Source organism: Crocodylus siamensis, chromosome 4 (genome assembly GCF_052110815.1).
Source record: "Crocodylus siamensis isolate JL-2025a chromosome 4, ASM5211081v1, whole genome shotgun sequence".
Taxonomy (NCBI): domain Eukaryota; kingdom Metazoa; phylum Chordata; order Crocodylia; family Crocodylidae; genus Crocodylus; species Crocodylus siamensis.
The window spans coordinates 113438684-113464234 of record NC_143398.1 but is presented as its reverse complement, the minus strand read 5'-3'; the positions used below and the strand labels follow the sequence as shown (position 1 = coordinate 113464234).

The 25551-nt window shown below is 41.2% G+C and overlaps 1 protein-coding gene across 15 annotated transcripts in view; it reads right to left on the bottom strand.

The window, feature by feature from the left end:
* The window catches only part of ERC1 (ELKS/RAB6-interacting/CAST family member 1), a 478195-nt gene that overhangs the window by 48856 nt on the left and 403788 nt on the right, over nt 1-25551 (bottom strand). For 9 of the 15 annotated variants that reach the window (XM_090043415.1, XM_090043421.1, XM_090043417.1 and 6 more), the window contains one exon: nt 14748-14849. In XM_090043415.1, the coding sequence (XP_089899541.1) occupies nt 14748-14849 (102 nt within the window). Of the gene's footprint in view, nt 1-13008; nt 13075-14747; nt 14850-25551 lie in introns of all 15 variants that reach the window. The other 6 variants (XM_090043425.1, XM_090043426.1, XM_090043429.1 and 3 more) reach the window with 1 other exon arrangement.

The window sequence follows — 25551 nt, the reverse complement described above, 5'->3', positions numbered from 1 at the left end:
ATGCAACTAACACCGCCAACATAATACAACCCTACATAAAAAAAACCTCATAAGAGATAGTCGTATTTGTGAGGTAGTTAGTGTGAATATAGTCAAAGAAGAAAAGTGGGGGAAGAAAGTGTTCCCACAGCTAACATAAATGTTAAGAAAGGCACCCCCAAAAATCTCATTGAAAATTATACTGTGAAACTACAGACTGAAACAATAGTTTCCCCATTTTAATTTCTTAGGTGTAAGCATGGAGCAAGTGAATGTTTCAATGCTTCAGAATTCACTAGATTTTATGTTGTAGTATCCTTTCTCTCTGATAAAAGATAGAGACTTTCTGAAAATAAGGGCAGTGAAGAAATAAGAGTGCCCATTGGTGTCTGCATTTTGTTTTACCCAAGCAAACTATATAGCAGTTGATTCTTTAAGTAACTGTGTGTATCCAGAAACAATGCATCACAATCCACATTACTATCAGTTTTTCTCACTGTTCTGCTATTTTGTCTATTATTTCTTCCCATTACAAGGAACAATAGGGCCTAGTAGCAAGTACAGACTTTGCTTAAAACATAGCAATTACACTGCATATACCCTGGCGATCTGCCTGCCTGATTACTCATATCAGTTACTGCATTCTTTTGTCCCTCTGCTGTCTGTTATACTGCTGATGGAAAATGGAAAGCTTGCTTTAAGTAATCTACCAGGGAACACAATCTGTGCTTTTCCTGTTCAGATGAACTATAGCTCTCCTGCAATCGTGATATAAATCTCTGTCTCTCCTCTCTCTAATATTTGGTCTTCATGGTGCTCTGAAAGTTCTTCACCTGTCACATGAATCTTTTAAAGCAAAATCATATGGGAACCATGTGACTTGCTTGTCTCTTGGATTTATCTCTGATATGCTATACACTTAAATGCATCACCCCAGAATAGATATGTATTTACATAGATGAAAGTAACATGGCTCCTGTATGGGCTATATTAAAGATGAATGTTTTGATTGCCTGTGCCCAGGCTACTGAGAGCTAGGACTATGAAAGCTGGCATCTTACTCAGTAATTATAGCCTGTACCAGCCAGGAAAGCACAGCTTCTAGACTGGTTACATTCCCTTATCAGCTCTTATTTTAGTCACTCCTCTCACAGACCTATTTTCATCATTAATACTAGAAATGAGTTTCAGCTTTCCTATTCTTATTAATGAACCCAGCTCTCATATTGCTAACTTTATTTTCTTTATAATTTCCTTTTCTCACAACTTAAATCCTAACAGGACTAAAAAGAACACAGCCTTGCCACAGCTATTCCTATGACTTCATCTGTCTTATGTATGTGAGATGGGTGTCTGAGCTGAAGTCCATTTTTCTTTATGGTCCCAACTATGCACCCACTGGCTAGAAACAGATGGGCAACCTTATACATGTTCCAGGGTGAGGGCGGTGCTTTAATTAGAGTGGCTCTCCTAAAGTGCCCGCTCTGTCATGGGTATTCAGTGTACTGTGATTCAAAATGGTGGCTTCAACTAAATCTCATTGGACAAGCTTTAGTTAAAACACCCCCACCGCAATATTGAAATGCGGGATGCTGAGTACACATAACAGAGCCTGCTGGAGCATGCTAATTAATCAAGTCTGCTCCATGTGCTAATTACTTACTAATTAGCACATGTTGGAACAGATGTCTGGCATGTGTATAGGTGCCTCATGCTACCAGATGAAGTGCATCATCTGTGCCAGGATGTGTCCTGGCACAGCTGATCTACCTCCCTGAGTGAAATACACCTCACTTGTTGTTCTGCCTGTTGATTTTGTAGGACAATGGGTGACATTTTCCCTGTTCCCAGAGATGCATCCCAGCAATCTCCAGGGCATGTCTCTGGGGGCTGGGAAAGGCAGGGTTCCCCACTTCCAGAGAGACACTCTGGATATTGTTGGGGGCACATCTCTGGAAATGGGAAACTTCCCCTTTCTCCATCTGCAAAGATGTGCCCTGGAGACCCAAGGGACATGTCACTGGAAGCAGGGAAAGCTGGACAGGATCTCTGGGGGTTTGGGGGGCCCAATCCTATGCAGGAATTCCTGGGATATGCAGGACTGAGACCTTCAACCCCTCAGATTGCTTCCCCAGGGTGGCTGGAGAGTGTGGGCAGTAAATAGACATCTGCTGCAACAAAGTAGGACAAATTATGACTACTTTTGTTGCAGCCATAAATTTGGGCATTTGTATGACAAAGGGTATGGGCATTTATATTATTTTACTTTGTGCTGCTATAAATTTTTTTACGGTAGCAGAAAGGTGATGAAAAGTGACATCTGTTTCCAACCATTGTTCACAAAAAAAACCTGGACTTGCCTGCTTGCTCTCTGACAGGAGGATGACAGCTTTAAGAGCTCTGGATGGCACAACACCAGGAAAAAGATAGGATTATAAAACAATACTACAATCCACAACAGTTATGACATCTAGAGATGTCTTAAGGTTGGCTTTGGAGTCTGCAGTTGATACAGAAACCACACCATCACTAGATGAACTTGTTCAGCTGTAAAACAGAGAAGAAAAAAAGTATTGCAGAGCTCAGGCTCATTTGGTGAAAATGAGTAGAGGCCTTTTTGTAAGTGAAGGTCCAAATATCCACAAAACAAAATTAGGCATCTGTTTTGAGTATTTTAGAAAATAAGCATCTATTTGTGCTCTTTGATCTGTGAGAGTAATAGAAAGACAGTGATACAATCCAGCTACACTTCAATCATGATCATTTAATTCATCCACAGAATTGCAGATAATAATATTCCATCTGGAAACCTTAGTCCAGGAAGAAGAGGAATAACACATTGAGATCAGTTCTTTTGTTCTGGCTGATAAGAACTTCTTCGACAAAGAACACACTCTTCAAACATAAAACAATCTAGAGGATAAATTAGTTCTGAATTACAAACAAGTTAATGAAAAATGTAGGAAACAGAGAAGGGTAATGGGGAAATATTAGTGATATCCCAAGGGTGGGTATGTTAAAATGGAACAGGAGAGCTTAGAAGAACGACTCATGGCTTGTCAAGTGAAAAGACTACATGTTAGGGTGGACAATGGACTGAGACAAAGGTAAACAGGGGATGTCTTCAATTTAAAATGTTAGATAATTAACCATTATCTAGCACTGATAATGAGTATTGGCATTAAGATGAGTATCATTTATCGGCACTGAGATGAGTATCATCTTAATTTAGTGACTGAAGACTACTACCATAGCATTTGATATTCATTCCAATGCTATGGCAATGGTACCTATATATTAGTGGGCAAGTTACTACCCAGTTATTTTTCAATTTCTCACAGCCATCAGACTTCTAGCAGAGAAGGAAGGTGCAATATTGTTCCTGAGAGAAGGCAAACCCTGGAATATGGCTTGGAAAGAAAGGTTACTTTATACTCTGGGTACATCTGTGTCCCATCAGCACAAAATCAGAATCTTTGGCATGGGAGTATCTATTAACCCACACCTATTTTGGGAATGTCTTGCTGTCTTCTCACTTGAGCATAAAGGACAGGGTGACTGTATCTTTCTTTCAGTTCCATTACCGATTCAGAATCTCAGATAATGACGACTACAGAAAAGCAGATATGGTGTGGAATCAATATGGACGACAACACCTTAAAGAACTGGCGCGCATATATATATATATATATATATATATATATATATATATATATATAGTGTAGTATATTGTAGCGTACCCAAGTATAAGGTAAAGTACCCATATGTATAAGATTCCTGGGAGAGCTACCTTCTCCAAGTATGTGTTAGCATGGATTCCACTGTGAGCAACTGACAAGTAGCAATCCAACTGGAAGACAGAACTGAAAAGTCATTAAATAAACAATGACTATATCACTGGTCTATGAAATCTGGCATCTGATTATGTAATTAGGTCAACGTTACTTCATATAGCTATCCTGCAAATTTTGCATATGGGCATGGAAAGAAGCAGAAGACTCAGAGAGCTTGCACTCTAGTGAAATTTAGGAAGGAAGTGTTAGAAAAGTGTTAGAATGGCTGTATAAGAGCAGATTGTTATATATTATTCAAGCCATTTTGAAATTGTTTGAGGAGAGACTGCTTGATCCTTCAAAGCATTAGAGATAGGAATAAAAAGATGAGGAGACAGTGTAAAAGATTTTGGGGTTTTATTATAGTAATATAACAAGGCCCTTGAAATGTCCTAGGTATGGAGGATTTAAATCATTATGATTGGAGTAGGGTTACAGAAAGAAAAGAGTTAAATTATTAGATTGAACCAAATGAAAATCCAACACATTTTAAGTATAGACATTCAAAAAGCCCAAGCTTAAATTGATTCAATCTTTGCAGGTCAGTCTAAATTGCATAGCTTGAACCAATAAGCAAGTGAATAGACATTCACTTTTGATTCTGGAAATGCAGCCACATGCCTGCAGTGGCCCAGGCTAGAAGCCAGGGGGTGCTAGAGTGAGCCTTCTCTTCCCTTTGGCAGTGGCCAGAAGGCTGGAGGGAAGCTGAGCGGGGGGGAGTGGGGGGGGGGCAGGTACGACATGTGGCCAGGCCCCAGCAGGCTGCTGAGTTTGACTGGGAGGGCCTTAAACATCCACCCAGGGTGTGCCTGGAGGAGAGAGAGGGAAGCAGCCCTTGCCAGTTTTGTCCCTGAGCAGCGGGGGACCTGGGTCGCTGGCTGGCCACAACCCCCACTGCTTGAGCAGCAAGCAGGGAGGGAAACCTGGGCAGACTCCAGCTGGGGTCCTGTGCTGGTGGGAGAGGGGAAGCAGGGGGGTTTAATTACTCTTCTTCTCCTCTGCCTGAGCCTGTTGTCCAATGCCCCTGCCTCCCCCACTCCAGCAGGGAAAAGTCTGGCAGGGGCTGCTCTCCCTCCCTCCCCCACCCCCTCTGTCAGCCAGCCAGCCCTCTGCTTTGACTATAGAGCAGAGGGGTGGGGCCAACTCTACTCTGCTCCAGCAGATAACACAGCCCAGCCCAGGGCTGCAAAGCATCCTGAGATGCTGGGGGACTGTGATTTAACTTGAAATAGGAAGGGGTCTGGGACAGAAGTTCCATGAACCGGTTTGACTCAGATCAGTTAAGTCTGATACTATGTTCAACCAGGTTTATCTTAAACTAGTTTTGATCATTTTGAAACTGGTTTATGTGCACTAAACTTCTGTTCTGTTACAGGTTTAAACCAGTTTCTGATCACTTAAACTGGTTTCTGTGCAACTTCTGTCCCTAATCAAGATCTCCATACCATCTTATCAGTGTGAAATGTGGTGTAGTTGCAGTAGAACTAATATCTAGTTCCTCATATGATGTATTTTTCTAGCTCTAGCTCTGTTGTAATCAATTTTGAACTCCCCAATGGAATCTTGTGGAAGAATGTTATTGTTATCCTATTCCTAGTGAGCTAGCTAAATTTTGCAAATAAGGACTTGTAATTGGCAATTCATGGCTGCAGTGATGCTGATTAATGGTTCTTTCGTCAAAACATGATGAATTTTTTAGATCTTGGGTTTTGTTTTTAATTGTGCTCTTGGTCTGATTTGTCTTTTCATAAGCTGAAAGGACCTCTACTGTATGAGGGATAATGACTGTTCTCCCTTTGCCAGTTGCTCTTGTTCTTCTCACTCTGACCCTAGTTGAGCAGGAAAGCTGAGATTTTCTCCTTCAAATGACAGGGAAGAAATCAAGGCCTCTGTCATTCCCAATAGGGTCAGAGCAGTGAACTGCATATTTAAGGCTCATTCAGATTTTGTTGCCCTGCCATTGTCATACTGGAGGTGGATTCCAAAATGGGAATCTACTGTATCTGTTGCACAGAGAGAGAGACAGACAGACAGAGACAGACAGACAGACAGAGCTGTTCCAGAGCAGGGATAGGCAAAATCCAGCCCATGGACCAAATCATGTCCACATGACAAAATAAATAAAATAATAAAAAGGAATACATTTGAAGAGAATTAACGCTGGTTAGCTAATTCACAGTTAGCCTAATTAGTTATGCTACTGGTAAATTTTTAAGAGGTAGTGGGGTAAACACTGGTAAGAACATTGCTGACATGGGTTGTAAGAAGGAATCCAACTAGCACACAAAGATGCCCTGATTTTCTATACAAACTCACCTAGAGTGAGATCCCCACAGATTCAAACTCCACAAACTAGTTGTTCATGATATGTGTGCTTCACTAAAGCAATTGAAGAGAATTGCTATTTATAGCCTTGTAAACATCCCAATGTGTAGATATTTATATTTTACAGTGCTTTCAGGGAAATGAGATACGACTAGCAAGGTTTATAAGAGACAATAAAAAAAAAGGATTCCACAAGTTTTTCACAAGGAAAAGGAAGAATAAGGAAAGTGTAGCTCCCTTACTGGATGTAGAAAGCAATCTAGTAACAGATGATGTAGAGAAGGCTGAAGTATTTAATGACTTTTTTACTTCAGTTTTCATGAATATGGACGGTTACCAGATGGTAAGTTCAGTTGGCAGCCAGAATAAGGAAGGAGACAAACAGCCTGGAGTGGTGGAAGATCAGGTTTGAGAGTTCTTGGAAAGTGGGATATTTTCAAGTTAGCAGGGCCAGGTGGAATGTACCCTAGGGTACTAAAGCAATTGATGAGGTACTTTTAGAGCAGGGGTGGGCAAAATTGGGCCCATGGGCCAAATGTGGCCTGCCAGGCTATTCTATCTGGCCCACAGGGCCCCTAAAAAATTAAGAAAATTAATATCTATCTGCCCTTGGCTGCCTGTCATGTAGCCCTCGATGGTTTGCCAAAACTCAGTAAGCAGCCCTCTGCCCGAAATTATTTCCCACCCCTATGGCTAGATCCTATGGCTGATTGTACATGCCATGGGGAGTTGCTTCAGTTTAATGCTCCCTGAATTGAAGCAGTGAGTTTTTAAAAACACTGCTTCAATTTAGGATGAAATAAACCCCCATGGTGTGTACACAAGGGTCGGGCCCAATCCTTACCTGCCTCTCCAGCAGTGGGGTGGGGGAGGGTGAGCTGCCAGTGGGCCGAGCGGTCCCTGAGATGCTGGGGGGGATGGCGCTTCTCTCCATGGCAGCGGCACCCCCAAGGTGGCATGCCTCTGCAGGCACCTAGCTTGGGCAGTACCACAGCTGTGGAGGGCAGCATGGGCCCCCCCCACCCTCAAGCAGGCTCCACGGAAGAAAAACAAAAAAAATCAGGCTTGCCACTTTTCTTTTTTTCCTTCAGTGGAGCCTGCCTGGATGGGCTGCCTGCACAGCCCCTGAGCTGCATGGTGCTCCCCTCTGCAGCTGTAAGGTAGCAGACTAAAGCACCTCAGACATGTTTAAATTTGCTGCTTCCCAACGTCATTTAATGTGCAATATGCTGCCGACAATGTAAACTCTGCTGCGCCATTAAGGCACATTATGCCTCCAACCGTGTAAACAGCCACACTTCTGAAGTAGTGCAAAAGGTCATTTAAGCCACTTTAAAGGTCAATTTTGTAGCATGCACAAAGGCCCATTGGCTATCATTGTTATATACTAGTTATACAATTTTGGCTGCTAACTGTGCTAGACAGCACTGGGAGGCCACATGCATTTTCTTCACAAGAAAATGTGTGATTTTAGATTATACCTAAAATACATCTTCACTCTCTCATTACCTTGTTTTTTTCCTTGAAGTGTCATTGTGGAAATCTGATAGTGCAATTTGGTGGAAAATCCTAAGTTCTGGAAAACTGTGTCAGACTTACCACCTCTGTTAGCAGTTTTACTTGTACTAACTTACGAAGCGAAGGGGAAGAGAATCAAGATACTAAAAATGCATTTATGTTTATTTCCCTATTGCACTCAGATTTGAGAAGCTCTGTGTGAAATCTATGGAAAGGCAAAGGCACAGCCTAGATCCTGTGTAATCCGTTCAGTTTTGTATATATCTGCAAGTACTGGGTTTTCCTCAGTGTAGTTTAACTGACCTTATCATTCATTCTTTACTGAACACAGTTGCACTCAATCCTAATAGATATAGATTTTCCTCATAGACACAAAATAGACATGTGACCTATCCTCCATCATCCTTTTCACAATGACCAATAGTGAGGGTTACTGGGATGTACTCAGAAAGAAACCTCTCACTGGAGAAGTCTTTCACCATAAAAGATTACAAAGTTATTTCTTTATTAGATAATTTCATCGCATCTTCCATCTACTTAATTTCTAATATGAATCATTTAGTATCAGGTTCCAAATCCATCAAGATATCCCACTTTTCAGAGCTACATTCTTCACAGGTGGCTAATTTCCCTTGGAGTTTCAAGATTTCATTTCAGATTCTTAAGATTAGAGGGCTCTTGTAGGAATTTTTTGGATGAGCCCATTCTTAAATTCACAAGTTATATTTTGCTACACAAAACAGATTTTCTGATGCAGGTACAGGGTATAACTTCTAGTACTTTTTGGAGGGAAGTCTATGAAAAGTTGCCAGGCTGACTTTTTTCAGTTCTCATTCCAAGTATTCTCCACAATGAGTTAACCCTTCTTTCCACCACAGGCATTTTCTATGGAATCCTTAGGATCTTGTTCAACAATACTTATGCCTATAGTGTTACAATTGGAATATTTACTATTTTTAAAGAGATCCTGCCTTGTTTTCTATTTTTATACAGGTATTTTTTGTGTAACCCAAACCTACAGCTAAGAAGCTTTTCTAAATGTCTTACATAGTTTCATAGTGCTTAGGGTCAGAAGGGACCTAAACAGATCATCAGGTCGGACCCCCTGCCCCTGGGAGGAATGGGTGCCTCGGTCATATCACCCCAGCCAAATATCTGCTCAGCCTCCTCTTGAAGATTCCCAAGGTAGGAGAGAGCACCACCTCTCTTGGGAGCCCATTCCAGAGCCTGGCAGCCCTAACTGTAAAGTAATGTCAGTAACAGGAACTTAATTTTTCCCCCATCATCTTAACAAAATCAGTTCTTTACAAATATTCTAGCCCAATCCCAGTTTCTTGGATGCTCCGATGTTGCTCTTATAAGCAGAACATCTGCTGTCAGATTTCAGTTCCTGAAATTCATGCACAGCAAAACCAAACGTTTAGTTCATTAATAGGCACACCAATGATTTCAGAGATTTTTGGAACAAGTTTACAGAAAATCCTTCTGTAGAATGAAGTCCAGAAAGGCAATGTGATAATGACACCTACTACATTCCAAAATCATTTTACAGGCCAAGAGCCATGGCACAGATGAAGGAGAACACTGTATAGAAGGATGCACAGTTAAAAGTAATACCTAGTACTAAAATACTTAGTAATTATATAATGGGACAAAACTCTCAACTTCTCAGTGCTACAATGTAGGATAGTCTTCCTGATTATTCCTCTGTTCTTAACCCATGTAGTTACTTATTTCTTGCTTCTTCCCTATGTGTCCTGTAACCACTGTTTCTCTTTTACTTCCTCACAGTTTATTAGTCTTGTATCTACTATTCCCATTCAGTAGCATCAGCTCCTCTGAATTTTGATCAACATGCCATTCACACCTCTATCTGTATCTAGAATGGAAGAAGAAGATATGGCAATATGGGAGGATTGTGAATAGCAAAATCTAAGTCAGAAAATTGAACTAGATATTTCAGTGGTTTATGCATGGATTCCTTTATGTCCTCAGTGTCAATTGGCTTATATACCAAAGTACGGTATCGCACATTGTTAGCACACCTCCCACATTGCTTCTTCCATTGTGATTGTCTGGGATAATTTGATGCTTGAAAAGGAAAGGGACACAACTAGTGTTAGTATAAAACAAGCATCTTCTTTACAAAATAATAAGAGAAAAAGATACCCAAAATAATATAATATGAGCTCCATATGGGGAATGAAAGGACACGGTACAAGAAATCCAGGATGCAAGGGAATGAAGCTTCAGTATTTCAGGATAAGAGGTTATATTCACATTCATTTTGTAAACCAGAACAACTAAGGTAAAGCACTTCTATTAGTTTGAAGCTTCTGAAAACAAGCCACCAAACTATGTTGCTGCAAATATACCAGATGCTTTTAGATGCAGAGCTGTGCTATGACAACGTGTGCAATACCATTGCCAATTTGTTATAATTTATCATCAGTAATTTGTTTCAGGGTCATAATATCATGGTATTCATTTTAAGCTGAATGTTGTAAGTGCTTTGGCATCTAGTGTGTTTTCAGTACTGACCAGAGGACAAGGTAGAAGCCTGCTCACAGTTAGAGTAACTTGTTGCAAAAAAAAGGGAAAAAAGGTGGGTTCTAATGCCTGTGCTCTCTTTTACTTTTATGGGCCCCAATATATTTATTAATTCTAGCACTTAAATAAATCAATCAGATAGGCTATGGATCCTCTGGCCTGAACCCCTTCTCTTTCTGATATACAAAAGAGATAGATATACACTTTTTTACTAGTGGACACAGAACCCAGTGCTAAAAACTTTTACCTTATTGGGGAATCACTGGGTCAGAGGACAACTATCTTCCACACTTTTCCCTGCTGCACTTCATAAAGAGTCTGTGATTGACATGCACATTCTGCTGGGATACATAAGAAAAGAGGCTCCTAGGTACCAAATAGTTTGTACTGGGATATTCTGTAGTGTGCACTCTATGCTTTTGCTGCCATGGTGTGTGGCTGAAGAAAACCTGTCAGGTAGAAAGCAGTGTATAGTGTACTGTGTTTAACTGGCAAGAAACTAACATCCATCTTAATCTGGCAAATTTCTAGTCTGTGATAAAGGGCAAGAAGGTGGTATCTTTTAGGCCTGTGCGAAGCAGCTAGTATTCGCTTCAGACTCGGATTCGGCCGATTCGGGTAACAGTGATTCAATTCAGTGATTCGAATCATTGTCCCACACTGATTCGACTGCTGTCGAATCTCCGAATCAGCCAGCCCCATCCCCCACAGCCTGGTGATGGCTGCCCTGCCCAGCCCAGCTCCTGGCACTTGTTAAAAAACAAGCCCCAGCTCACCAGGTGCTGCTGGGCAGGGGGGTGATCCCTGCTGTCCCCCACTGTATGGGGGGTTCTTCCATGAGCCCCCTGAACCCCACTTGCTCCCCTAGACTGCCCACAGGTGTCCTGCCTGGGCCAGCTCCAGCCATTTAAGGGAAAAAAAACCCGAGAAAAGCCCTGCACTCACCGCTCCTGTGATCCCCCGTCCCCTGATTCCATGCACCACTTGGGGGGCTCTGCACCAGCCCTCCCAAAAGCCCCGAGGCCACTGCAGGAGCAGTGAGTCCTGGGGCTTTTCTCTTTTTTTTCCTTACAGGGCTGGAGCTGGCCCGGGCAAGGCATCCATGGGGTGGGCTGGGGGAGCAAGGGTGGGGGTCAGGGGGCTCATGTTGAGCCCTCCATGCAATGGGAGGCAGTGGGGGGCAGCAGGGATCATTCCCCTGCCCAGCAGCACCCAGTGAGCACCAGGACTTTTCTTTAAAGGACTAGGAGCTGGGGTGGGCAGGGCAGCCATGGGGGGTCTGGGGAAGCAGGGGGTCGGGGTCCCCCCATGGTCCCCTCCCCCAGCCCCCCCACCCACACTCCCTACTTACCAGCTCAGAGTCCAGCTGCAGCTGCCTGCTGCAGCTACCAGGGACTGTCCGAATCATCAAAACTCTCCGAATCTTCCAAAGATTCAGAGAGCTTTGAATCGATTCAGACCTTTAAATTGGTCCACTGATTGAATTTGGATTCGGAGATTCGGCCACTGAATTGGGCTGAATCGTCTCTGAATCACCACTCGAATTGAATCACCCCCCCGAAGCTTCATACAGGCCTAATATCTTTTATTAGGCCAACTAAATAGTTTGAAAAATTGTTCTTTGCAAGCTTTTGGGCACAAACACCCTTCTTCAGATATAGAGAGAGTACAACATAGCTACAACCAACAACCCTAAAGGTGAAGAAGTATACTTACTGCCTTAGAATTGTTCCTCTTGCAGTTCACAGGGGGCAAAAGGAAAGATCTTCTAATCCATGTTTGCTAACAATCTTTTACTTAGTTCTGGGATGAAAATCAATTATAGTGACTCCTACCTTCATAATGATTTCCTCTTTTTTACCATCAACTTACCTCATCTTTCATTTCATATTGGCAATCTCCAGCAAGTGCTTTAGAAATATTATAATTATCTTAAATATAACACCATACACCAACACACAAGCATTGCAAGAGAAGTGACTCAAAAGGAATGTGAGATAGCCCATGAGTGTGCATTAATTATATTACCATTGTTCCACAGAAGGGATTTCGTCAGTTCAAACCCCAAGGCATGAAATTAAAGTTTGACTGCCCCAGCTGGATTAGGTTTCCAATCAATTGACTTGAAAGGGAGGGGCTGACCTGTACAGTGGCAGATAGGTACCTGGCAGTTCCTTGGGGAAGTGTAGAGATAAGTGGGAGACTTATATTTCTTCTATTTACTTCTATAAAAGTCTCCTGTTTGAGCAGTTGTTTTCAGCAGTCAGCTCTTCTGAGTTAAATTTTGGGACTACCTGGTGGTTTGGGTCACTCATCTGGAGGTAAGTTTAGCAGGACAGCTCCACATGCATAAAATTGGTAATCTACAGGTAGATCTGTTATGTTTGAGCATTATCGACCAGAATTAAAAAAAAAAAAAAAAAAAAAAAAGATTTGGCCACGGCAAAAACTGCCCTGTTAAAGTAAAGGGGCTGAGTGAAAATTTATTCCCACCAAAAGGCTAATAGTACCAGTCCCATTTCCTGCTTTCTTTCACAAAAAACAGGGTATTGCTTTGCATATAAACTCAATTACATGCCCTGGAAAGTTCTCCCCAGAATGTTTCAAACAAGTGCTTGATTCTTAAAACACATAAGAAATGAAACCCCTCCCCACAAAAATTAAATACAAAACATCCACATGCATAGACCACATGAAAAAAGGGGGAAAAAAAAAGACACCCAGGTTTCATAAACCACACAAAAGCAAGATGCGAGAGTGACTGTGGTAAACTTTTCAATTGGTAAGAAAAGTAAATTCTCACCGTTCTGAACAAAATGGCTGTACTAAAGCATCTGATTGGTTATGCCCAAATACCCTCTTCCTCATCCTATTGGTTGAGAGATGACAATGGGAAAAAGCCCCAGAGCAGCATGGGAATGAAATAAAGAATTGGTTAGTATTTAAAGCACACACATATGTACAAAATACTAATAGCAGAAAAGAACGGTCTCCAATTCCCTGTGTTTTCTGCTATATCACCTTCCAATAATTTGAACAACTGGAAACAGCTTTTTAAATTCTCTTTTAGGTTTTACTCAATTTCTCAGAATGTGTTTAGGCAAACTGTCCTCCACTGTGAGATGATTGCAAAAGCTTCTTTATGTATTTCTCTTCTTAGCAATCCTTTCTGTTTTAGCCCTGTTCAAACCATCATTGTGTTTATTCTCGTATACATTATGGAAACGTCTTGAGTTTCATCACAGAATTTCAATGTGTAAAAGGGTGGATAAACTTTCACTCAAAAATGAGTTTGAAAACCACTGTATTAACTTGCAAGAGCGATATTCCTCTTACAAAGAAAATATGGCTGACATCTTCAAAGAATGTCTTGGAGGACTCAAATCACTCAATTCACTGGGTTCTTCATTTGTAACCTCAAGCCAGTGGGAAGAGAGGTTGGAAAGATGTTTGGAAATGAGATACTCATTCCTGTTTGCATTACTTCTATCCTTCTGAGAAATCCATGTTTGTCTTAACATTTTTCTCATAGTGTTTTAAGAAGGAGTCTGTCATAGATATGAAAGGAGATACTGTGATAAGGATTTTGGGGTGATATATGTGCATTTATACTTTTGTTCCCTCCTTCTTCCAGGGTCATCCTCCTCTTGGTTCCCATCACCATGATCCACTCTTTTAAAAGACCCTTGTCTTTTGCAGCTTCCTTTGAAGGTCATCATTTCCCTTTTTATGTCAAACCAAAGGACTGAGAAAGGTGCAAGGCATTCCTTCCTGCAAAGCAGTCCAGGCAGTGATTAAAGTTTGTGAATATTTTAATTAAACTGAAAAGGGGGAGATTTCAACATGGATTTGTAATTAGGCTGGCATGTCCTGAGCTACTCAAGGGATAGGTAATCCCTCTGATAATTACGAAATCCATGGCTGTGTTTGCAAATGACACATGAAGCTGTACTATGCTTTGGAGGTGGCAAATTGATTTTCTTTCAGTTCATGGCCCATTGAGTTTCTGAGGGAGTAGTCTGTGCTCATTTGGCATAGAAGCCAGTATTTCCTCATGGGAAATGAAAGGAACTGCTCACACAGAATCCAGAGATTAGGAAGCTGATCCTGACCGAAATTCCCTGCTATTTAAGGAGAGAATCAATACAGGACATTTAGTATAATAAATTATTCTTCTCATGAGTTAAAGGAGGAATGACACAACTATTCCAAGTACATAAATGCTGACAAGTTACTGGAATCTGAATATGTTAGGAGACAATTCTTACCTTACATTTTATGAGATATTCAAAATATTAACATTGTTGCTGGCTTTTCCCCCTCCCACTCCAACACCCAGTTTAGTACTTGTAAACATCTGTGCATTTTAGCAAGATCTGCTACAAAGTCTATGCAACAGCTGCAAAAATTTCCATCGTTTTTGTTCAGTAAGGAATATGATTTTTCTTCCCAGGTACTGCAGGTACATTAGGAAAAGCTGTAGTTGGCTCAAAATAGTCAAATTAAAAACCATTTAAGAAGAAAAAAGGAGGGAAATATTACCTGGTCAGGGGAGGGCTTGTGGTTAGTTTGATTGGAATGGGATGAGGATTTGAAGTGGTCATCCTCATAGTTATCTGCCATCAGCTTCATGCGATTCTGAGTCTATGAAAAAGAAAGCATAAGAAACTCAGTTTGTTCTTCCAAAATAAACATGAAGGCTAAAGGGAACAGACAAAAAGGCACCTTTAAACACTGCACACTATGTTATATATGCCAAACTCCATGAAATTTGTAAATATGAAAAGAACACAGTAATTTCTGTTGATACAACATACTACATATTAAATATAACCATAAAAAATAATGAAAATTGGAGCGTACATGCAGTTTGCTTAATTTGGTAGCCCAGTTTGCTTTGTAACTGTTTCATTTTCTAAAATGCCTCTAATGAGAACTGCACTCTGCATGCATACACATGGAAACTAACGCCTCAGTTTAAATACCTTTAAAAAAGGCACTGACATCACAGTGGACAGCTCAGTGAAAACATCTTTTAAACATGCTGACTTCATCAAAAGCAAACAAGCTGTGAAGGCATATTAACATATGGAAGAGAACCGAACACTGAAAATACTAAGAATGCCATAATATATACCTAAACTCTAGAAAAAAAATACATTCCTAGTTTGGAATGTCAAATTCAATTTTCAAAGAGGATAAAGCAAAAAACAGAAAAATGTGCATGAGTCAAAAGAACTGAGAAGACAAAAATCTTCCTAGATTAAAAGGTGAGAAGTATTAGTATATAAATAAGTTGAATTGGAGATAATGGAAATTCATAAAACAACAAGCTGTATGAAATCAGTAGGGAATTCCTAATTATGACTTTGTGCTGCAAGAACAAGATACAACTACGTAAATTAAAAGGAAAAGAATTAAAAACTGTTTGAAGGAATTTTTTTACACAGACCATTAACCACATATGGAACCCATGGTGTCACATCATCTGATCCCTTTCCGTATGCCAGATCCAGCACATGTAGCTCATGCTCCAGGATGGGAGTTGCATGCAATGCCTGTTACAACCAGTTTGGAATGGGGGCCATATGCAGGATGGGTCTTGAAGTAAGCACTGCATGCAGTGCAGCCCCAGACTGGCTAGAGTGAGTGCTGGATCCAGCAAGTGGGCAAGGGGAAAGGAAGGGAAATGGGAAGGTGGGGGGTAGGAAAAGGACTCTGGGTCGGTCCCCTGCATAACAGATCTGCTTGCTGTAACTGGTTGGAGACTGTGCGACTTGCAGCACCCACTCCAGCCAGTTTGGGACCCATGCTGCACATGGCATCTGCCCTGGACTGGCTGGAACAGGTGCTATGTATGGTGTAGTTCTCGACTGGCTACAGCAAGCACCACAGGCACTGGATTCAGCATTTGGAAGGGAGAAGTGGCAGTGTGGGTCTAATCCAGTCCACAGGGCCAACCCTGAGACATGCATCTGTCCTATGTATCTGTTTCATGCCACTCATCGGGCTTGCAGTGAATCATTACATCATTGAAGAACTAGTAAAATAATAAGATTCATTAAATGACTGTTCCAAGTTATCTGTAGAGATTCCTATTAATGTTTCACACTCTACATAGCTGAATGGTTTCTCAGTGGAAACTGTGATTTTAATGATCCTTCTTCTGGTTGAGAATTCAGATTTCATTTGACTGCGTGAGAATAGCAGAGACTTTAAAGGCTGTTACAGGCAAGTTCTAGTGTTTAAATTCGGGGTTAACAGTAGGTTACTACTAAATTATACTTAAAACTCCCTATAATTAGGAAATGATACAAAAGTTTACTTGTTCACTTCAGCCAGAAAAATTGTGTGTTCTTTTCTATCGGACAGTACTTGGGACTTATTCAGGACTTTATTAGCTCTCATGCCACTCATGATTGGCATGAGAAAGATGGCAGCTTTCTCTGAGCTTACTGTGTTTATTGTATTTAACTGATTGGTTTTTAATAATTTCTTTCTTTGTTATTACATGTACAGATTTAAATCTCCTCTATTACACTGGAATTTCTGATCTGGATTTTTGAGAATAATAACAAATAAGACTTTTTTCAGAAAAATTATTACATGAACTGGGAATCATATATGAAAGAATGATTTATGGAGAGGAGATTTAACTTTAACTTCAATATGGGAGGGGACACGGGCTGCACAAAGTAAAAGCAATAACCTTGAGAAGCTCTGCATGGTGTGAGCTGACAAGTTTCAGTGCATTGTAGCACTTGACAAAATTATCTCACTGCCATCTTAGGAATAGAAGGGTGTACAGAGGTAAACACTGGAAATATAACACCTCTCATTCAGAAAACTTGTGAAGTGGAATTGAAGATGTTGTACACATCACTCATTTGGTTTCAAGTGGTTTCAGGGTGATTCAACAGAAAATATAATACAGCTGCTTAGTTAGTGCACAAATTTGTGTCTTCAGAGAATTTTACAGATTCTTAAACTGCGGCTTTCAAAGTGAACTAATGCCATTAGGCATTTAAATTCCATTCTGTTACAATGCATTTTAAGTATTTAACTCCCTTAGACTTGTTTGAAAACCACAATCCAAATTAATTCCTGTAGTACCCTTGTAATGACGGAAAATATATAAAAACAATACATCTGGCCACTCATTTTCTGCATTTCACCTTTTAAAATGGGTTCTCTTTCCCTCAGCCCAATTTCACCTTGGGCTGTTCTTAGTTACATTATAACTTGGTGTTTGTGGTAATCAACATCTTTGGCATGAAGATAGCACAAAATCAACATTATGACTTCTTTGAAGGTCTAGACAGCAGCCGCTAGAAAGACTAAGTTTGAATGCAATTATCTTTAAAATTTAACAAGAACAACAAACTAGAAACTCCAAAGTTTATTGCTGGGATACTATTAGAAACCAAAATGAAAGATCCATGTTAAGGGGGCTGGCCAAAGCAAAAGTCCTCTGGCGAATGGTCGAATGGAAACATGAAGGGTTTATCCTGAATATAGGTGGTACATCAAGCCAACAAGTTTAAGCATGCCAGTTTATTTAGCTAGCTGCACACAAGGAAGATGCAACTAGAATTACATTCCTGATTAACAGCAGATGATGAAATCCATTGCTACTCCTGTGGATACAGCTGCAGAATAAGAGGGATTTTTATAGTCCTGTGGTGGTCAAACAAATCAAAAACTTCTTCTGTGGACTTCTGAACCTTAACTGGGGAACTTCTAATGCGGTGTCTGCAAACTACCACATATAATTACTGATTTCCCCTCCTGTGACTACACAACACTCAAAAGGATGGAAATTTCTACAACATAGGCTTACTGTTGCTGGGGTTACGAAAAAAAGGCTGATTACTTTATTGTGGGGAACCACTTCAGTTCCCTGCTACAACATCCTGCAGTCCTAACTGCTATGTCACCTAGCTATGATGAAATCACTTCCTCTCTCACCTTATGGGGCTGTAGCTAATCCTTGGTAAGATCCTATAACAACCATTCTTACACCACTGTAAAATATCTATGAACAACACGGTGGCTTAACCACTACATCCTGTGGGAAAAGAAATGAGCGACACAGATAAATCTGTGGTGTGAGGAATGTCTCAGGCTAGAAACTGCGGGACCAACAATGAGAACTACTGCCCATAAGAGCCGGACTGCAGACCTTGTCTCTAGGCAGTGCTTGCTGCGTGCATGTGCCGCTGGAAACTAAGACTGGAAAAAAGACCAAAACACATCTCTTAAATACAGACTGCTATGCTTCTTTGATGTTGCAGATGTTGTGCCTGGTACACCAAAGGCCTCTCTAGTAACGGATTCCTTTCCTACTCACTGCCAATCTCTTAAGAAAAAAGAGAAACCCCCAAAAGAAGAAATTCTCATTTAATGTTCAAGATCAAATAGAACCTCCCACTAAGAAAAAGTGGTTCCCAGCTATGATATATTTTCACGTGTCAGTTTTTGCATGTGAAGGGGGTATTAGAATTTGAATCAAATAGACCATCAGCTCTGGAAGGGTACAGGATATGCATTTGGTCTAACAAAAAAAGTTTCCTCAGGTTGTTTCCGGAATTACACCAGTACCATAAACACATGGGGGTTTTTTTGGATTAAAACTCCATTAATTTACATTAGTCTGTCTCATGTTATACTGTACCAGGAGATCCTGCCTCCAATTTAACACCAGCCTCCATTTTCTCCCTTCAAACAATTTAATCAAGTATGTTAGATCTGCATCTTTTTACCGTACATGAACAGCCTCTCTGTGTCCTTCTTCCTCAAAAGCTCTCCCTCTTAGTCTAAATCCAATATGAAAACCTCTTTTTTTCTTTGCCTATTCCATTTAATTTTGTGTTAAGTGTGTGATTCTAAGTTCTTCTCTTTTTGAATCAAAATACTCTCTATAACATGCCTCCCTTTCAAACTTCCTATCTAGATCCTACACACCCCTCACTATCATTTCAACATAGAAAATATAAAAATTAACTTTAATGATGAACATATCTTCTTAGTGAAAGCTCTTCTTTTAAAATATGCTTTCCTAAATTATCATATCTTGGTCAAGAACTTCACCCTTACTAGTCTGTATTTCCAACCCCTACACTTTAAACTCTCCAGATCACTGTGCAATCTGTTTCTGCTCACCTTTTGTGTTCACTAAAACTCCAGTTCTGGTTCCAACCTACAGATTTTGTTGCAGTTAAATTAGTACTTGACAAAGAGTGAAAGGAAGCATATGTATAAGGATACAGAGAGAAGTACTCTGGATTTTAGTTGGTGAAAGACTTTATGTGTCAACTTTGTAACAGCCCTGTGCTGGGCAATGATCCCTATATCTGAAGGTGGACTGATGTGGCATCACTATACCTTACAGGTCAATTTGAAAACCACTGACACTGTATTTCACTGTATAAAACATTTTAGCAGTAGGGGATCCAGGAATGAGACAAGGGGTGTGTTGCTCCCTTTCACTATACTCCCTTTAGCTATACTGAGCATTTGCAGTGAACTCTTGAGTTCACTCACTGTCTGGTCAGTGCAGTTCCTACTGAAGCTCCTGCTTTTGGGTGGCTCCAGAGCCCAGGGGCAGAAAGAAGCAGCATTTACCCTTTTCCTCCCTTGCCCTTCCAGCTCAATTCAGCAAAAGGGGAAAGAAGGAAGGGGTTGAATGGCAGTGGCAGCACTCACACCCTATGCTCTGGCCAGACCCTCTGGCAAAGGGCAGCTGCATTGCACCTTCTCTGCATCTGCCACTGCATTTCAGCGTACAGTTTACATGGAAGGTAACACCAAGTTGCACTGTACCATGATCACAGTCAAATGAGTCGCCAACTGGCTGGAGGGTCGCACCCAGAGGGTGGTAGCGGACAGGTCCTTCTCAACCTGGAAGGACGTGGGCAGTGGGGTTCCGCAGGGCTCGGTCTTCAGGCCCGCACTGTTCAACATCTTCATCAGCGATTTGGATGAGGGGGTAAAAAGCACCCTGTTCAAATATGCTGATGACACTAAGATGTGGGGGGACATGGGAACATTGGAAGGATGCAACACGCTACAATCAGACCTAGACAGGTTACAAGGGTGGGCGGACGAGAATAGGATGGATTTCAACACAGACAAGTGCAAGGTGATGCACCTGGGGAGGAACAACCGGCACCATACCTACAGGTTGGGGAACTCCCCTCTTGTCAGCACAGAGGCGGAAAGAGATCTGGGGGTCATCATTGACTCCAAGATGAACATGGGCCGGCAGTGTGGAGAGGCAGTAAGGAAGGCGAACCGCACCTTGGCATGTATCCACAGATGCATCTCGAGCAGGTCCAAGGAGGTGATCTTCCCCCTCTATGAGGCACTGGTCAGGCCGCAGCTGGAGTATTGCGTCCAATTCTGGGTGCCGCACTTCAAGAGGGATGTCAACAACATGGAGAGGGTCCAGAGGAGGGCCGCTCGTAGGATCAGGGGACAACAGGGCAGACCCTATGAGGACAGGCTGCGGGACCTGAACCTGTTTAGCCTCCAAAAGTGAAGGCTGAGGGGGGATCTTATGGCCTGTTATAAACTAATCAGGGGGGATCAGCAGGCATTGGGGAAGTCGCTGTTTCCCCGAGCACCGCCAGGAGTGACCAGGAATAACAGTCACAAGCTGGCAGAGGGTGGGTTTAGGTTAGATATCAGGAGGCGCTACTTCACAGTCAGGGCGGCTAGGGCCTGGAACCAGCTTCCAAGAGAAGTGGTGCAGGCTCCTACCCTGGGGGTGTTTAAGAGGAGGCTAGATGAACACCTTGCTGGGGTCATTTGACTCCAGTATTCTTTCCTGCCATGGCAGGGGGTCGGACTAGATGTAGGGTCCCTTCCGACCCTACAAACTATAAAACTATGATCAGTAGCATAACTAGGGGTGGGAGAGTGAGGCGTAAGTACCGGTGTGCTGATTTAGACAGTCAGCTCCTGGGGCCCAGGGCACCAAAATTCCTAGCCACATCTCTGTCATACACAGCTTTTTTTCCCCTAAATACTTTGTACGTCTTGAGGACCCTTTTACTTGGTGAAACTCCAATTTAGGGGCTGAGCTGCCTGCCAGCGGTAGCTTGCAAGGATCTATAAATAGTTAATCTGTATGTTTGTTGTTAGGGTTTCTGTAAATAGTTCCTGGACAGTGTCTGTCTGATAGCCAGCCAGATGTGGGTTACTGGGCAATGTCAGGTCAGTGGCCAATCAGATGCATGTTGCTGGGCTGCAAAGGGAGCCACCTGGACATAAAAAATGGTAGAGAGGTAGAGATAAGAGAGAGTACCTAGGACTCACTTTCCTCTGGTGAATCTGTAAGAGTCCATCAGGCTCCCCAGCAGCATGAGGTAAGCCCACTTCAATTGCAAGGGAGCTAAGTGTGTTGTCAAACAATAGTATAACTGTGCGTTATCTTTCATTTCTCTTGTACTTTTACTTGCCTAATAAAATGGGTTTGAAAGAAAGACCTGTGTCACAGAGTACTGTGCAATCTCTAAAGAGTACAATCTATTAACTTCCAAAATATCAGGCAACACTTGGCATGGTTATGAACTCAAATTTCATTTATAGGGGCAGCCCATCCTGCCTCTCCAGCTAGCACCTTTAAAAATCATCTTTGTAAAGGCCTCATATAAAACCCACCATGCTGTTTCTGATGAAGCCATATGCAGAAAGCAATGTCCTAAGCAAATGCCCCCAGCATCTTCCTACTGAAATTCTCTGGGGAAGGAGAGCACAAGGCCCGTGTTAATCCCTGCCTCACTAATTATTTTTCTGCAGGGATAATTCAAGTGTGAGGCCTTGCATAACTATCTTTCATGATTTTGTTGCAGAGTTCCAGAGGACTAAGAAAGTTGATTTAGGTGAGGTATATAGTCACACTTACAATATGTGAGGTCCTGAAGACACGTATCTTACAAAAGAGACATTATAAATAGCCTTGCTTCCTTTTAGGTATGTTCAGAGCCTTGCTTCCTTTTAGGTATATTACCTGCAGAGATCCTATTATGGGCTGGCCAAACTATGAAGAGGCTGGTATTCTCAGATGAAGCCAATTGGAAAGTCCTTCCAAGTTACCAGTAGGTTAGACTGCTAGAACTGCCTGTGCTTCGTGTGCTCCCTTGCGTTTACAGTGGTATCCAATAAAAGAAAAAGACTGAGGTACAAAATTTATCCCAAACCAAATTGTAAGTTTTGGATTTCCTGTAATTCTGCATCCATATTTAATGGGTTAGCACATTGTTCTTTCAGTTCCCATATGCTCATTTCAGAGTTGCCCAAAGCAGTGTTTAGGATTTACCAAATGTCTACATGAGACGTTTACTGTGCAGTAGCCTAATAACACTGTGCAGTAGCGTGTTGGTCAAAAAACGTGCTAGTATGCTACTGCAGTGTTATTAGGCTACAGTGCAGTAAGCATCACAAAAAAAAAGCATGCTGTGCTACTGTGCAGTAACTGTAGTTACTGCTCATTTCGTTTGTACTTCATTAAGCAAGTACTAAACTAAATGTGCTTACTTCTCATTAATAAATGTGTAGACGTGCCCACTGATCAGCATTTCCCTCTCTTACAGATATTTTTTTTTATTTTACAAGAGTCTGAATCAACCTGGTCCCACCTTTAAAGTAATAAAAGGCTGCATTTTTACTAGCATCTGTTCTAAAAGAAACTGCTGTCTTGATCACTGCTAACTATTGTGAGAGGTGGAAGGGTATGTTGGTTCTTCAGTTTCTGAACACCACATCTAAGCATTCCAGGAAGAAAGGCTGCGCAGGTGTTTTGCTTTATTTCTGAGACCTCTGAACAAGGGATGGAGTCTGAGAATGTTTACTGCAGTATTGTATCTTTCATTTATACTACCTGGGTGGCTTGTGATTCAAAGCTTTAAAGGAAGATTAAAAAGACATAGCATTCTGTTATGATGGCCTAAATAAATACTGAATTCTTCACACTGTAAAAAGCCATGAGATCCATCTACTGAAACCAGTCTGAAAATGACAATAATTATAAGAAATTATTCATTTCATATTTAGGATAAGAATCACATATTTGGTTACATTGCTGTTCACGGAAATAGCATATAAACTCATTCATAATCTAGTTTAAAGTACATGACTGACAATGTCTCTCACTTCATGAACCTGTCCTGCAGTTACAGTTGGAAAGGACAAGTCTGCTCTCATTTCTAAGTTATTTGCAAGACAGAGGATCATCTACTGTGAAGTTTTCCAGTAGGGAAGTAATACTAGGCACCCTTGCTAAAGGATGTCCCCAAAGCAGGCAAGTCTCATTGATTTAAATTGGCTCTAGCCTTTATTGTTTTAAGCTAAATTACATCATTACACTTTTTTTCTTTATCTGATATGTCCTCCCCACTGGATATGGTGTATAAATTCATAACACTAGGTGAAGCAGTACAATAAAACCTGAAGGTAAAATTAAAGTTGTTAATATATAATTGTATTATGAGAAGGTATTTAAAAGAATACTGCGATTAGTTAAAATATGCAGTTCAAAAGACAGAAGATTGAGAAACAAGATTAGACTGATAAACCCACAAAACACTTGAAGGCAAAGGTAACCAAACAACCTTCATTCTAGTTCCTTAGAGAAGAACTGAAATAAGGTACAGACACTTGAGTTTCGTTTAAAAAAAAAAAAAATCTACCTGAAAAAAAAAGCTTGCTATCTTATACAGGGATGTCATCTTGAGCTTAGATAGCCTGAAAAAAACCCTCTGTCAGAAGTGAATTTTCCATGTTTCTTAATGAGGTGTTAACTCCAGGAATCCCATCCACATCACTCCAGAAAAGGACTTTGTGTATGGCATAACAGCATACAGCAGACACATTCCCACCTCAAGATGATGAAACCTGGCTGTGCAAAAGTATTGTGAGGCCTATCTTTTAGGACGACAGAAGTCCTGTTGCCATTCCCGATTCCCAAGATAAGAACTACCTGCAAATACTACTAGTGTGGTAAATAAGCTTGGAAAAAACATACGAGAAGCTGTTTTTGGTAGTCCCTCCTCAGCTTTAGAACCCCTTCTCCCTCCAGAGGTGAAGCCTGGACATCTTTCAGAAGCAATGTAAATCCTCCCTATTTGGGCAGGCATTTACCAAACAAAGCTAGGTTGAAATATTGTTTATGGGGACTCTGGTTTATGTTCCCTTTTAAGTTGTTTTGCTCTCTGTTATCATTCTCCAATTTTATAAGCCACCCTGAACCCTGGTTGGGAAAAGCAGCATAAAAAACTGAATGTAAATATATAATGTAGATGGAAGTGTTATTGATTTAAATATGAAAACAACAACAAGCAATCCATAGAATCATAAGGTTGGAAAAATTAGGGTTGGAAGGGACCTCAGGAGGTATCTAGTCCAAGTAATGCTCAAAGCAGGGCCATCCCCAACTACATCATCCCAGCCAAGGCTTTGTTTAGTTGGGTCTTAAAAACCTCCAAGGATGGAGATTCCACAGCCTCTCTGGGTTACCTGTTCCAGTGTTTTACTACCCCAAGAGAAAGTTTTTCCTAATATGTAACTTAAACTTCCCTTGCTGCAACTTGAAACCATTATACTTCTCAGTAAGCCCAGTTCCCTCAGCTTCGCCTCGTAAGTCATGTGCTCCAGGGCCTGAACCATTTTTGTTGCCCTCCACTGGACTCCAATTCGTCCATATCCTTTCTGTCATGGAGGGCCCAAACCAGACACAGTACTGAATAGAGGGGAATAATCACTTCCCCCCCTCTGCTGGCAACACACCTACCAATGCAGCCCAGTATGCCGTTAGCCTTCTTGGCAACAAGAGCACACTGCTGGCTCATATTCAGCTTATTGTCCACTGTAACCCCTAGCTTCTTTTCTGCAGAGCTGCTGCCCAGCCAGTCAGCTCCCAGCCTGTACCAGTACATAAGATTGTTCTGTCCTAAGTACAGGACTTTGCCATTATCCTTTCTATTGTTATCATCCCAGCAACCCAGTGCCTTCTCTATTGTTATTCTGATATTCGATTTATTTTATATATTCATATATTCAGTTTTCAATACATTCTAGAATGCTGCCTTTAAGGTTCAGAGAAATCAACCCATTAAAGATTAGAAGGGCAAGTTCAAACTTCTGTCACCAATTTTGTTTGCCTGCAAAAGTCCAGAGCATAATTTTTTAGCAGTGGTACGTTCCATAGCCGTAGAATACATACAGATTTCACTGCAGTGTTCTTGTAAGAATTCACATCCTAAAAGACTATAACTTATAGTTATAATTAACTATAATGCTAACTACAACTTCAAGTATTCTTTTCTTTTATTATTTCTTTTACATT